Below are 16,621 nucleotides of genomic sequence, written 5' to 3'. Positions count from 1 at the left end.
TATTTCTCTAAAGAATTTTTAGATTTTCTCCAAGATAATGGGATGCATCGTAAAGTTTCTTGCCCGTACACTCCACCACAAAATGGAATTGCTGAACGTAAACACAGACATATTGTGGAAAGTGCAATGAGTATGATGCATGGGAGTAACTTACCCATTAGTCTTTGGTCTGAAGCCTTTCACACTACCACTCATGTGATAAACCGCCTTCCTATGCCTATTCTTGAAAATCAATCTCCCTATTATGTTCTCTTTGGTGCACACACATCCCGATTATAATGAGTCACGAGTTTTTGGGTGCACATGTTATGTTCATATTGACAAATCCATGAGGACTAAATTCCAAGACAAAGCCTCTATATGCCAATTTGTAGGTTATGCAGATGAACACAAGGGTTACAGATGCTATGATCCTGCAAATAAGAAGATTAGAATTTCCAGAAATGTTGTTTTTGATGAAAATAATTTTCTGGTAAAAGAAATAGATGCCAATCGTGAACCTACTGGTTCAGTTGCTAATTGGTATGATTCATGGCTTAGTGCTGAACTTATTTCACATGTTGCCGAGCATACTATTCTGTCTCCTGAAAGCATACATGGTGAGATAGTTTCAGATGATGTATCACAAGCAGAGTGTCTAAGATACAAAGGAAATGTGTATACCAGGAGATCTAGAGAGCAAATGAATGTACCTGTTGAAGAACACATTGCATTGTCTAATGACAGAGAAGCACCAAGAAGATCAGGCAGGATAAGGCACCCTATTGAAAAGTGGGTTAGTTATGACAACTTTTCTATGGACTTTCAGATCTTTCTATCCCAGATTGAAAAACACGATGAACCACTTGGTTTTCATCAAGCTATCCAATCAAACAAATGGATTGAAGCGATGAATGAGAAGATCGAGGCACTTCATGAATGTCGAACATGGGAGATAGTTGGCCGTCCTCCAGACAAAAATGTTGTTGGTTCCAAATGGGTTTATAAAATTAAATATAAACCGGATGGTAGCATTGAACGATACAAGGCGTGTCTTGTGGCCAAGGGTTTCACTCAAGAATATGGTCAGGATTATGATGAGACATTCAGCCCAGTGGTGAGAATGGGAACTATTCACATTATACTTGGCCTGACAATTGAACATGGGTGGATCCTCAGTCAGCTTGATGTTAAAAATGCATTCTTTCATGGGGACTTAAAGGAAGAGGTCTATATGGAGCAACCTCAAGGTTATACAGAGGGAAGCCCAAAAGAATATGTGTGCAAGTTAACCAGAGCTTTGTATGGATTGAAGCAAGCTTCTAGGTCATGGTTTGAAAGCTTTTCCTTAGAAATCCATAAACATGGTTTCTTTCGTTCCCAACTTGACCATTCTCTGTTCATATATAGGAACGGTACCACTGTAGTTTTCTTACTCATATATGTTGATGATATTGTTATCACTGGTAATGCTCCATACCACATTCAACGAATTAAAGTTCTATTGAGTATGTGATTCAAAATGAAAGACCTTGGGGAGCTGAGATATTTTCTTGGAGTAGAGGTAGATAGACAAGGTGATAAAATGTCATTAACTCAACATAAATACACTCTTGATCTTCTAGCTAAAGCAGGAATGACAGATTGTAAACCTCTACCCACACCCAGTGTTGTTAATCAAAGGCTCAGTATCTGTGATGGTGAGTTATATCCTGATGCTGTCAAGTATCGGAGTTTAGTAGGTATGTTACAATACATTACCTTCACTAGACCAGACATTGTGTATTCTGTCAATCAAGTATCTCAATTCATGCATGAACCAAAGACTGGTCACATGGATGTTGTCAAACGCATTCTTCGCTATCTAAAAGGAACGGTGGGTGATGGACTCACATATACTCAATCTTCATGGAAATCACCAAAACATGACATACTTGCCTATACAGATGCAGACTGGGCATGGGATCCAGATGAGAGAAGGTTTGTTTCAGGATACTGTGTTTTCATTGGGAGAAATCTTGTCTTATGGAGTAGCAGAAAACAGAAGGTTGTGGCAAGATCTAGCACAGAGGCAGAGTATAGATCTATGGCAGCTACCACAGCAGAAGTGACCTGGATTAGGCACCTTCTTACAGAGATGGGAGAGGATATCTCAAATTCGACACTTATGTGTGATAATAGAAGTGCTATACAAATTGCATTCAATCCAATCCATCACAGTCGGACTAAACATATTGAAATCGATCAACATTTCATCAGACAAAAGATAGCCGACAAAGAGATTGAACCAGTTTATGTGCCTTCAGAAGACCAAGTTGCTGATATGTTTACAAAAGGTCTTACAAGTCATCGTTTCTGGTATCTGAAGAACAAGTTGCACATGGTTCAACCCCATGCACAACTTGAGGGGGGGTATTAGAATGTGGAATATGGATTGGATATGGATCCGATATCGGATCCATATCCATCCACGAGTTTTGCTTTAAGTTGTATTATAATGTAACATGTGTTACTTATAAGGGGCAATGTTGTCCTTGTAAAAGATTTTCGTAACCCTATACTAATGAAGGACTAGCGCAGCAACCGAGACAGATTGGGCTGCCGATTTCACAAGAAAGGTTCTCTCTCTCACACGTGTTTTCACATTGAGGTGGGTCAAACTCTATTCGCATACATACTTGTATGAATGAATATATATATATATATATATATATATATATATATATATATATATATATATAACTGGGTTCAGTCAGTAAAGTATGGACCGAGCTTAGGTTGAGCCCTGTTCTAACCTGGACTGGGTCAGGTTAGTAAAAGACCAAAAACAATTATAACTTCGCACCCAAACTCAGAATCGGGTAAGGTTTGGTGCATTGGATTCGAGAAGCAGAGAGGAATTTGTTTGTCCTATTTTCATGACTAAACACAGAACACAAAAAAAATGAGTATCGACAGACCATTCTTGAAAGAGGTTGTTTGGTAATTTTATGAAAATACGAGAAATGTCTGTTCAGCAATTGAATCTTTATGTACTGAAGAGATCCTAATACTACCACGAGAGACTCGACTGCAGGTTAGAGTACAATGCTAGAATTCAAGGTAAGGGATATTATAAGAATGTTTAATTAATAATACACAATTTGTTTGTTACTTATACGAGTTAGCTTACATGAAATTATGTATGTTTGAGAACATAATTGTACCTTGTATGTGATATAGTTGCATTCTAGATATGTGTTTTATGCTACATGAGAGATAAAAATGAATGCATATGAGTTTGTTGTAATGCCAAGAATGATTTTATATATTTATGAGTTTCAATATAATTTGCATGTTAAAGAGATATTGTATTTTAGACAAAAACATATACAAAGAATGTAGAACTCCATGCATGAGAACAAAATTGAGTATTTAAGCAAAGTTCCTTGAGTATCTTCTTTCAGTTAGGTTATGGAAAGTTTAAGTTATCTTAGAATGCTAGATATAACCTCATAAATTCCAGAAGAGGCGATGGATGGAAAGGGCTACCTAATGGCCGTCAGAGTAAGAGCTACCATAAGCATGGGCCGTCGGTGATTTATTGATTTAGAGACATTATATCTTCTGCATACTTAGATTTTTAGTGAATATTAGAACCCTAGAAAGAACTCAAAAAACTTAGTTAAGTTATAGAGAAAATAATGAACTTGAGGTAGTTCATATGAGAAAGCAATGAGTTGCATAAAGCATCCTAGGCAAGGGCGTAGTTAGGATTCATGTGAGGGGGGGGGAGCAAACAGGGGTATAGCAAAAAAAATTGGTGTGATAGTTTGGGGTTTGGGGGCAGCGCCCCCGAAATTTTTTTTTTGAGATAAAATAAAAAATGGCTACAATTATTAACAAAAATCTATTTCATATGGACAAATCAAACTATTTGCTGCAGTCAGGACTGGGCTACAAAAATGGATAAAAATCTATTTCATATGAAATCAGGACTGGGCTTTTAAATTTTTTTTTAACTGGCCGGGAGGCTAGGACTGGGCTTTTAAATTTTTTTTTTTAACTGGCCGGGAGGCAGGACTGGGCTACAGCCCCCCCCCCCCCCCCCCCCCGCTCCGCCTATGATCCTAGGAATTATGTTTCACACAACGATTGGGACTATAGGCAGACCAGGATGTTGTATGAACCACGAACCTTGAGGAGCAGGTATAACTCTCTAGTCTGACTCTCCGGTTAGCTACCAACAAGTTCTCTTTCACTGCAGTGCCTCGTGACTTTCGTGGGATCACAAAAACTGGTTCACAGTTTGGTCAACGTCTTAGAATTGAAGTATTCTACACAGGTTTCTACTCCCATAGTAGGCTATTACCGGTATAGCCAATATAGAGAAAATAGTTAGCTTTGAGTTAGTGCTAACTTATAAGTACGAAGAAAATTAATTGAGAGAGTAAAAAGAAACAAACATGTGTGTTATGTGATATAAAACTAAACTAAGATTATGGACTTAGAGCTCCGCTACAGTTGTAAGTCAAAGTCCTTAGTTGCTTATAAATGTTTCTTACTGAGTTGTAGACTCACTCCCTTTTAATAATTACAACTGTAGGTTCTAGGTGATCAACCAGAGATTGATCGAAGTAGCCCTTGTTTCAGCAGGTGTCTATAGGCGGCTAGATAAATTGTATTCTTTGTAACGAGATATTGCGGAAATATAAAGAGTGCATACAAGCACATACAACAATGAATAAAAGAGAAAATATCACAAGTCCACGAAGGGACAATACAAGCACAAGCCTTTAAGAAGGCAACAATATACAAAGCCTCTTATTGAAATGAGAGAGGAGCTCTCCAAGATGAAAATACACAAGGGGATCACCCCTATTTATACAAGAGAAGGAGGAGGAAAAAGGAGGGCCAAAGGGCCTCAAAAGGAGAGCCAAAAGGGGGCTCCCATAGAGTCGTTGGGAGCCCCCAACGGTCACATTTGTGACCGTTGGGGGCTCCAACGACTTCTATGTTGGAGCCCCTTTTGGTCCTCAAAAATAATAAAAAGAAAAATAAAAAAAATAAATAATAAAAATTACATTTGATCAAAAAGGAAAAAATAGTTGTTTTCTAAAACAACTGTGAAATTACAAAAATACCCCTATCGGGTATTGATGTAATAAACAGAATATATATATATATATATAATAGGTACATTTTAACACCCCCCCTCAAACTTTACGGGGGAAGGACGGAAAGTTTGCCGAGAAGAAACATGAACCGAGGAGCTGGAAGAGCTTTGGTGAAGAAGTCTGCCAACTGATATTCTGAAGTGACATATGGCAGAGCAATAGTTCCTCGTAAAAATTCGTCACGAACATAGTGGCAATCCATTTCGATATGCTTCGTACGTTCATGAAAAGTATGATTGCTTGCGATATAGATGGCACTCTTATTGTCGCAACACAACTTGGAGGCTTCAGTAATATCAACTCCCATATCTTTAAGCAAACTGCGAAGCCATACAAGTTCCATTGTTGTGGTTGCCATTGCCCGGTACTCAGCTTCAGTGGATGAGAGTGAAACTTTCTGCTGCTTCTTGCATCGCCAGGCAATTAATGAGTCCCCTAAAAAGACACAAAAACCAGTAGTTGAGACTCGATCATTGGGATTACCTCCCCAATCTGCATCAGTATAAGCAAGAAGATTCAAAGGGGAAGAGGAGGATAGAAATAGCCCTTTATTGATGGTATTCCGAATGTAGCGAATGATTCGGAGAACCGCACTCATATGCACGGTTGTAGGAGCATGCTGAAATTGACTGACTGAGTGAACCGCATGAGTGATATCTGGTCTGGTGATGGTTAAATATGTAAGAGACCCAATGAGTTGTCGGTACGGTGTAGGATCTTCCAGAAGAACCCCATCTTCTAACCGTAACTTGGCATTAATAACCTCGGGAGTCTCTACCTTCTTATCATCAGAAATCCCAGACTTAGAACATATATCTGCAGCAAGCTTCATCTGTGACAAAATATATCCTTTAGGAGAATATGCAACCTCAATTCCAAGAAAATATCTGAGAAAACCTAAATCAGACATATCAAAATTATCTTTTAACATATTTTTAACATTAATAATACTACTTTGATCATTTCCAGTGATAATCATATCATCAACATAAAGCAACAAAATTACGATACTAGAACCTGCATTTTTAACAAAAAGAGCAGTGTCAGTATAACAAGAATGAAATCCTAATTTTATCATGATATCACTAAAACGATCATACCAAGCCTTAGGAGCTTGTTTAAGACCATATAATGCCTTTAAAAGCCGAAGTGTTTGACCTTGCTTAATATTTATTCCCGGTGGTGGATCCATATAAGCTTCTTCACTTAAACTTCCATTTAAAAAAGCATTTTTTACGTCAAGTTGATAAATAGGCCATTTTTTGGTTGATGCGACAGCTATTAAGGTTCTGACACTTGTCATACGAGCTACGGGGGCGAATGTTTCTTCGTAATCAATACCATATTCTTGGGAGTATCCCTTAGCAACCAATCTTGCTTTATATCGTTCCAACGAGCCATCGCTTTTAGTTTTAACTTTGAAGACCCAACGACAACCAATAGGTTTTTTGTGTGAGGGTAGATCAACTACTTCCCAAGTATTGGCATTTTTTAAAGCATTTAGTTCAACTTGCATTGCTTCAACCCAATGAGGTATAGATTTAGCTTGATTATAGTGGGTTGGTTCAAAATAAGAGTGTAGAGTTATCAAACATGCCCGATAGTTGGGAGTTAAAGAGTCATAGGAGACAAACCTATTTGGGGGTATTGATATTCTAGAAGAATGCCTAACTTGTGGTTCCTCAATGGATTCGGAAATTTGAGAGTATTTTTCGAGGGCACTAATAGGTTTTTCTTGATTTCTTCTTGAGTAAACATTTATATTGGCATTGCTATCATGAACATTTGTATTTGAATTATTATCATTTGAGAGTGTTATGTCAAGAGGGGATACCTCGTGAGTGTCATCTATGTTTTCAAGAGAATCTTCTTGTATGTCATCAATAAGATCATATAAGAATACATAATCAATTTCATTTGTCTCTTCTATTTTATCAAAACCATTTTCGTCTTCGAGAAATGTTACATCTTTTGAAACATATAGTTTATCATTCTTAAAATCATAACATCTATACCCTTTTTGATTTTCACCATATCCAAAAAATACACATTCAATTGCTTTGGGAGATAACTTATCCCTTTTATGTAGTAGGACAAAACATTTGCAACCAAAAATACGAAGTCGATTAAAATCGGGTGAAAACTTAAAGAGTTTCTCATAGGGAGAAGCATTTTTTAACTTAGAGGAGGGCATTCTATTGATTAGATAGGTTGAGGTAAGAACGGCTTCCGCCCAAAATTTTTTTGGAATATTTCTAGACACAAGCAATGTTCTAGCGGTTTCTATAATGTGCCTATGTTTCCTTTCCGCTAGGCCATTTTGTTGGGGAGTCCTAGGACATGACTTTTGATGACAAATGCCATTTTGGCTTAAATAATTTTGGAATTCGTGAGATAAGTATTCACCACCGGAATCGGATCTTAAAATAGATATGTTACTTTGAAATTGATTTTGAACCTTTTTATGAAAATCTTTAAAGAAAGTAAATACTTCCGACTTATGACTAAGGAAATAAATCCAAACATACCGAGTAAAGTCATCAACAAACGTAACATAATATGAATAACCCCCTTTAGACATAACCGGAGAAGGACCCCAAACATCCGAATGCACCAATTCAAAAGGCCTTGATGAGAAAAAAGATCTAGTTGGAAAAGGAATAGACTTCATTTTTCCAAAAATGCAATCTTTGCAATTAATTTCTTTTTCCTTACAAAATTTGTTTCCAAAAGGAAAGAGATACATTTTGAAATAACTTGGATGACCAAGTCTTTTATGCCAAGTTTCCATATTTTTTTCTTGGACATAAGAACAAAAAAAATTTGTAGGGAGATCAAGATGGTCCATATAATAGAGGTCTCCCTTTCTATGGCCTTGCCCAATCCGCTTCCCGGACCGGAGATCCTGCACAAAGCAACCATTAGATGAGAAAGATATTTCACATCCATGGTCGGCAATTTGAGAAACCGAAAAAAGGTTTAAATTTAATTTGGGAACAACTCTTACTTTTGGAACACAAAAATTTTGAGAATCTTTAAAAGAGCCAATACTTGAAATTTTCAAAAAAGTTCCATCGGCCGTTGAGACACAAGAGTCCTTTGAATTGATGCAAACATCACTAAGTGCATTCTCATGAGGGGTCATATGAAAAGAAGCTCCGGAATCAAGGATCCAAGAATACGTACCGGGTGATGATGTCGAAGCAATGGCCGCACCCGATGTGGAGGAAGAAACTTTAAGCATTTGTTGGAGAGCCATAGATATTTGTCCAAGAGTTTCTTTAATGTCATTGTTTTTGCCTTCATCTTCTTTGGAGGTGGTTTCTTCAAGAGAGGCTACTTTAGGCTTGAAGGCTCCCATAAGCTTTGGACAAACGGGTCTAATGTGACCCGGCTCATTGCAATAATGACAAACAATCATTTTTCTTCCTCCATTGTAGTTCCCTTGTTTCCCAAAATGAGGAGGCTTATAGGTTCTAACATTGTTACCCGGTTTGGATACGGCAAGGACTTCATCAACATGCTTACTCATGCCAAGCCTTGTCTCCTCTTGAGTGATTTCGGCAATAGCATCCTCAATAGGAGGAAAAATAGATCTATGGAGAAGTGAGGATCTCACTTGCTCAAATTCGGGGCGTAGCCCAAAAAGAAATTGAAACAATCGCTCTTGTTCCATTTGTTTTTGTCTTAAATCAACATCTTCCATAGAAACCCACTTTGGCTCTAAAAGAGCCAATTCATCCCATAGTGGGTTAAGGGCACTATAGTAGTCTTGAATGCTAGAATCACCTTGCTTGGTGGTTCTAACTTTTTCTTGCAAGAAGTATGCTCTTGCAAGATCCTTTTGGGTATACATACCCCTCATAAAGGACCAAGCCTCATTGGCTCGACGAAATTTAGCTATATTAGCACATACCTTAAGCTTCACATTGTTCATAAACCACGCAAGGATTTTTGCGTGATTGCTTTCCCAATCTTCTACTTCCTTTTGATGATTTTCAATGGCCTTGAGACGAGCATCTCCCTCAAGAGCTTTTTCTTGATCTTCTTCCATTTTTGTGAGCATAAGCTTCGGTTCCGGAACGGTCCCCATGACATAACCACAAAGCTTCTTCCCTTTGAGATTATTCTCCATTGCCGATGCCCACATCATATAGTTCTTTCCATTGAGTTTGAAAGAAAGATCAATCTTTGTCTCCATGATGTTGCCAAGAAGTGAGAAGATGTCCACCAAAATAAGAGATACACGAACCACACCTTTCCTTCAAGAATCGAGTGGCTCTGATACCATGTAACGAGATATTGCGGAAATATAAAGAGTGCATACAAGCACATACAACAATGAATAAAAGAGAAAATATCACAAGTCCACGAAGGGACAATACAAGCACAAGCCTTTAAGAAGGCAACAATATACAAAGCCTCTTATTGAAATGAGAGAAGAGCTCTCCAAGATGAAAATACACAAGGGGATCACCCCTATTTATACAAGAGAAGGAGGAGGAAAAAGGAGGGCCAAAGGGCCTCAAAAGGAGAGCCAAAAGGGGGCTCCCATAGAGTCGTTGGGAGCCCCCAACGGTCACATTTGTGACCGTTGGGGGCTCCAACGACTTCTATGTTGGAGCCCCTTTTGGTCCTCAAAAATAATAAAAAGAAAAATAAAAAAAATAAATAATAAAAATTACATTTGATCAAAAAGGAAAAAATAGTTGTTTTCTAAAACAACTGTGAAATTACAAAAATACCCCTATCGGGTATTGATGTAATAAACAGAATATATATATATATATATATATATATATATATATATGTATATATATATATATATATAATAGGTACATTTTAACATTCTTCCCGCTGTGAAGTAATAATACCTACGAACCCAGACTCGAGAGGTCCTGGATCGGGGTGTTACACTTATAAACTCTGAACCATTAATCTCTTTCCACATCAAGTTGATGCAGGTGATGGGGCCAAGAAAATATATTATTTATCTGCATCTTTACCGTGAGGCTCTGCATATATTATTATTTTCTTTGTCATTTCAACATATATAATACACTTATTCAAAGGGGTCAAAACACAATAGCAGTGTACCACAAAGCCTGTAACACAAATATGGAATGCTCAGCCTAGAGTGGCCAGATTCTTTATTTAAGACCAACATATGACCCATGAGTCAGTTTTCTCTAGCATATTAGATGGCACATGTGTGCTGAATATGGCACGTCATTTCAACATATATAATACACTTATTCAAAGGGGTCAAAACACAATAGCAGTGTACCACAAAGCCTGTAACACAAATATGGAATGCTCAGCCTAGAGTGGCCAGATTCTTTATTTTAGACCAACATATGACCCATGAGTCAGTTTTCCCTAGCATATTAGATGGCACATGTGTGCTGAATATGGCACATCATTTCAACATATATAATACACTTATTCAAAGGGCTCAAAACACAATAGCAGTGTACCACAAAGCCTGTAACACAAATATGGAATGCTCAGCCTAGAGTGGCCAGATTCTTTATTTTAGACCAACATATGACCCATGAGTCAGTTTTCCCTAGCATATTAGATGGCACGTGTGCTGAATATGGTACTCCAGAACCAGAGAAATATTGGAACATTGACTTTCTGCTATCTCAGATATCCCCACACTACTCTTTCTCCCTCCTCCCCATCTCCTCAGTTGCTCTCAAAATGGTCATTTGCAAAAGAATACAAAATACACACTTCTGACATGGTCATTGCTCGATAAAGGACACAGGATATTGCAATCCTCCCCAAGTACAAGTTTGTTACCTCTTTATTCACAACATGCAGTCAAAATTTCCTAATTTGTTAGCACACAATTTTTTTAAAGAACATAAAGGTAAAAAAAAAAGAGATTTTAAGCAGTCACAATTAATAATGTTAAATATTTTTTTCATAATACTCTATAAAAATATAAAACCAGTTACACTTTTATAGGCAACAGCCACAAAAAAGAACTACCTGGTTTGCCCGTTTAACAGCCACAACCCGACCATCTTGCAGCAGACCCCTGTATACAGTTGCAGAACCACCCTCGCCTATCTTCAGTAATGGTGAAAAATTATTAGTAGCTCTAATAATTTGGTCGATAGAAAAATGTATTGATCCAACTCTGCTCAATTGTGGAGTGAGTGGCAATCGAATTGGACTAGGTGGTGCACGACGAAGTGGGCTTGCTGGTGTTCTTTCAGTTCTAGGACTTGAATCAAAAGAACTTGATTCCACTGCAGAAAAAATGCATTGTACTTTTAGTAGTGTTCCACAAGACTAGTTTGAAGATCTAGTCTGCAAAGGATATCTCATGTTTTAATGAAATGTTAACCTTACAACAGCAAATGACTACAGTATTAATGAAACATGAGAATAAATGCCTTTAGGACATAATCCCCATGTTCTACGCAAACCTCCCAAAATGAAATGAAAAAGGTACACACACAGATAAAGGCAAATTTTCAAACAGGAATCCACCTTTTCCAAATATTCCAAAAAATAGTCCTAATTTATTAAAAAAGACTTTAAGATGTAAAGATTTGAAAACTGGACAAGGGGGACCTGCTGTTAAGTCCATCATATTAACAGTGGTTATTTTTATTTAACCTGTAGTAAGCCAAAGCAAAATTACAGATTACCCTCAGATTTCTTTTGGTTAGGGGACAAAAATAATGAAGATCAAGGAAATGATGTTGGTGGGGTGCTTGGCAATAAAATGACAGACCTCTGGTGGCAATGGTGGTGATTTGGGGGAAAGGTTGGTCGTGTGATTGCTAGGTCAAGAAAGGAAGTAGGGAAAATGATGGTTTCAGTGGAGCTTGTTGTCGGTATGAATGGTAATAAAGTATGCGCAAAAGTAAATACAAAGTGCACAGCACTATTAAAAGTCCAATAAAGGACAATACAAAAGCACTAAGTCACTACACAACCACAAAGTGCGTATATACAACTCCAAAGAGTCAAAAGAAAACATAAGAATAAAAAATAGTCTTTATTGAGCACAAATGCTTAAGAGAAGCATAGAATGCAAGAGAGGGGTGAAGCCCCTATTTATGTACATGAGAGAGGCCTTGGGGAGCTCCCAACGGCTCTATGGTCATTTGACCATTGTGCACTTACATATTGTAAAAAAGACATAAAAAGGAAAAACAAAAAAATAAATACAAAAAAACTAATATGTCCCTAGTAGACAGTCCCTATTATAAAGAATACAATTATCAAAATGCCCTTGGTGAGCCAATACAAGAAACATTAATAAATACAGTTAAATATATGTATATATATAACTATATATGCATACATTTTAACACTCTCCCTCAAACTTATGGTGAGATTACCGAAAGTTTTTTAAGGAGAAAAATAAACCGAGGTGCAGGAAGAGCGTTAGTAAATAAATCTGCAAGCTGGTATTCTGATGTAACATACGACAACTCAATAGTCCCTCTAAGATATTCATCGCATACATAACGACAATCCATCTCAATGTGTTTAGTTCACTCGTGGAAGGTGTGATTGCTTGCAATCTAGATCACACTCTTATTATCGCAACACATCTTCGAAGGTTTTGAGATGATTACTCCTATGTCTCTAAGAAGACTTCTTAGCCACATAAGTTTCATTGTCGTCATAGCCATCACCCGATATGCAGCTTCATTTGAGGATAATGATACTTTTTGTTGCTTCTTGCATCTCCATGAAATCAAAGAATCCCTTAAGAAAACACAAAAACCAGTAGTTGAGATTCTATCATAAGGGTTTCCCCCTTAGTCAACATTAGTATAAACAAGCAAATCTAAAAAAGATGAGGATAAGAAAAGTCCTTTGCTTATTGAGTTCTTAATGTATCTAATAATCTTCATTATTGCACTCATGTGCACAGTCATGGGGGCATGCTGAAATTGGCTGACTACATGAACCGCATGGTCTATGTCGGGTCTGGTAATGGATAGGTAGGTGAGGTGTAAAACCAATGTTTCAAAAAAAAAATATTGTATTGGACCTGACCCGGGCCCCTCATCATTAGGGTTTTAGTAACCCGACTCAGGAAGAGGATTTTAAATCCTCTTCCCGAGCGCCGCAACACCCCCCTCCACCTGCGATTTTGGGAAGATAAGGGGAAACCTATCGGGGTTTCCCCATTCATCGCCCCCCCCCCCCCCCCCCGAGGCCGCAGGAGGGCAAGGGGAGGCACACAGCCCTTCGCCCCCATTGCGCCGACCTCCCCCTTCCCTGCGCACGCCACCAGCGCCGCTGTCACTGCGACCCACGCCGACGTCGACACCGGCCACCACCTCCCAGGTACACTGTTCTCCTCCCTCTTCTCCTCCTCACCCCCCCCCCCCCCCCTCTCTGTCACCTCGTCGGGAGGCCAACAGGCGGCGCACGGCCCCTGCCGCGCCCTCCCGCCTCTCCTGTGCCCATCGGAGGCCCGACAGGTGGCCTACGAGGCCCCTGTCGTCCGCTTTTTCCCTCTGGGGGTGCGCCGGAGTGCCGGCAGGGGACCAATGGCCCCTGCGACACCCCCTCACCCCTGTGGGTGATAGGGAAACCGACGGGAGGTCGGTTGCCCCCTGTCACCCCCGTCCCGATCTCTCTCCCTCTCTCTGTCGGCAGAGGTTGGCCCCCTGCCGCCTCTCGACTGTCGGCAGGGGCTGGCCCCTGCCTCCTTGTTGTTGTCGGCAGGGGCTAGCCCCTGCCTCCTTGTTGTTGTCGGCAGGGGATAGCCCCTGCCGTCTCTTGGCTGTCGGCAGGGGCTCAGGCCCTGCCACTTCAATGTTGTTGGCAGGGGCTCAGCCCCTGCCGCTTCGTTGCTGTCGGCAGGGGCTGTCCCCCTGCCGTCTTGTGCTTTCGGCAGGGGCTGGCCCCCCTGCCGTCTTGTGCTTTCGGTAGGGGCTGCCCCCCCTTGCCGCTTCGATGCTGTCGGCAGGGGCTGGCCCCCTGCCGTCTTGTGCTGTCGGCAGGGGGTGGGCCCCCTGTCACTTCGATGTTGTCGGCAGGGGCTGGCCCCCTGCCGTCTCATGGCTGTCGGTAGGGGCTCAGCCCCTGCCGCTTCGTGGCTGTCGGCAGGGGTCCAGCCCCTGCTGCTTTGTTGCTGTCGGCAGGGGTTGGCCCCCTGCCGCCTCGTTGTTTTCGACAGGGGCTCATCCCCTGTCGCCTCGCTGTTTTCGACAGGGGCTCATCCCCTGTCACCCCGCTGTTGTCGGCAGGCAGGGGCTCGCCCCCTGTCGCTTGTCTGTTTTCGGCCAACAGGGGCACACCCCTGCTGCCTCTCTCTTTTTCGATCGACAGGCCTGACTGTTTTTTCTTCGCATGATAAATAATGTAGCGCTGAATACTCACTTTTGCAGACTTCGCATCGAACCCCGCTCTGGCTCCACGGCCTGAGCCTCGTATCATCTACACTCGTAGACGCACACAGCTGCACGACATCCCGAGGTAGGGGAAAGTCGCACGAAGAGTTTGTATGAATGAAATAAGATATAAGGATTTTATGATCGAATGGTTTATTTGGCATACATGCTTACCTATATGATTACTTAACTGGTGATTGTCTGTGTTGTGTTTTCGCATCCGTATTCTTTGAAATTACATGCTTATTGTGAGCTCTACGAGTAAACTCGTTGCTAGAAAGATCTTATTACTGTATTTCCGCCTTACTCACTGTTGTAAGTTACTGTAGATGCCTTACTGGTTATTGCCTGGTGAATCTTGTATGAGACTTCTTGCTTCTTAGTATTCAAGCATGCCAAGTAAAATACTGATTTTATGAAACACTGTGATGGGTTATCTATCGAGAAACCCACGAACTTACTATCGTAATCAGACCTTAAGGCAGGTATGATACAAATAGTACGGGAGGTTATTGAGTACCTCGAAGTGAACCATCAACACTTTATTGATATCAATGAGATAATACTGGCCTCCACAGGCCAATTGCTAAAAGAGCAATACATGTCATGTGTGAACCAAAAGAATCATAAAACATTATATGGTGCCCTCTCATCGTAGTTGTACCTCTAGGAAGGTACGATCGTACTTTTTGGACAAGTACATCCCATGTGGGTTACGATGGTTGGATAATGAGGTTGTAGCAACCTCGATGCGTGCATTTAGCACAATGCTGAGATCACATAAATGGTGACAACTCGCCTTCACATGCAAGATGCTTGAGTGGGTCTAATAGACCAGAGCATGTAGGATGGGGCGACGGTTAAGAAACCCCCGTCGTACCAATTCGACCTTCACGATTCATCAAGGGAGAGGATGGATGGTACAAAAACTCCGATGGACAGGTTGTTAACAACCACCCCACGGGCAAAAGACTCAGCTTCCCCAATCATCGGAGTTAGGGGAAATGAGATTACCATAAATTATCCTAGGTGGTAACTCCCAGGTACTTCTGCAGAAATTGGATGCATCCATGGGCCATGAATGCCTTTGGGGATTTACTCTTTTGGTCACTGACCATCCCCTTAGGAGCGGACTCAGTCAGTCATCCGGGTTAATGAAAACACCTGACACAATAAACCCCCGGAACGGTCTCGGTTGTTTCTACGTTTCGCGTCTGTGCGTACCTACAGGCCAGTTAATATCAGAACTTAAGAATATCTTCTTGAATAGTTGTAGATGATTGAGACTTACACTGCTTGAAATGATTAAAACAATAGCTCTTTGCACATGTTACACTTGTTAGAATAGATTATAATTGTATTGATTGTTTTAATATAATAATTGTTTATCTCATCAATGTTCTACTTTATTTTCATTCTAATTATCTATTCGTGCACCTACTGGTTTGTTATGAAACTGACCCATTTCATGCGCAGGTGAGGAGTAGGACTTCACAGGCGGCCGATGGCGTGGTGCAATATGGCTCAAGATTTACCTTCTTTCTGCTGACGGCTTGCTTGGCTCTGAGTCTTTTTGAGTTTTTCTTTAGATTATTGAACTTTGGGAAAATGCTCATTTTGTAATAAACTGCAGATTTTTAATCTATTGCTTTATTTCCTCAATTCTTTTAAGTTGTTGTGCATGTGAATGATGGTTTTTCAGCTAACGTACCTAGGATTGTTGACTTGTGCTCCTTTCTAAATGTCTTTCGCTGTCGTTTTTAAAAGTTAAAACTTTAAATCTTTGAAAGGTTTTTCGATAATGTTTTCGAAATCACAAGTCGAAATTTTGGGGCGTTACATGAGGGATCCGATCAGCTGTCTATAAGGTGTAGGATATTCAAGTAGTGTTTCATCTCCAAGTCTCAATTTTGCATTAACAACCTCAGGAGTCTCCACCTTCTTATCGTCAAAAATTTTAAACTTCGCACAAATGTCAATTGTCAGCTTCATCTGTGATAAAATACATCCTTTGGAAGAATAAGCTACCTTAATACCTAAAAATATTTCAAGAAACCCAGATCAAACATATCAATTTTTTTTTAAAACAATTTTAATTTCACTAAC

General features: G+C 40.0%; 1 protein-coding gene across 1 annotated transcript in view; it reads right to left on the bottom strand.

The window, feature by feature from the left end:
* The window catches only part of LOC149835327 (calmodulin-binding receptor-like cytoplasmic kinase 3), an 86,937-nt gene that overhangs the window by 46,319 nt on the left and 23,997 nt on the right, over positions 1-16,621 (bottom strand). Inside the window, exon 3 of the mRNA XM_090008399.1 lies at positions 11,136-11,398. Within this exon, the coding sequence (XP_089864525.1) occupies positions 11,136-11,398 (263 nt within the window). The remainder of the gene's footprint in view (positions 1-11,135; positions 11,399-16,621) is intronic.

The sequence above is a fragment of the Nuphar pumila genome, chromosome 6 (assembly GCF_984573655.1).
Source record: "Nuphar pumila chromosome 6, dmNupPumi1.hap1.1, whole genome shotgun sequence".
Lineage (NCBI taxonomy): Eukaryota > Viridiplantae > Streptophyta > Magnoliopsida > Nymphaeales > Nymphaeaceae > Nuphar > Nuphar pumila.
This window is presented reverse-complemented; position numbering and strand designations above follow the sequence as displayed.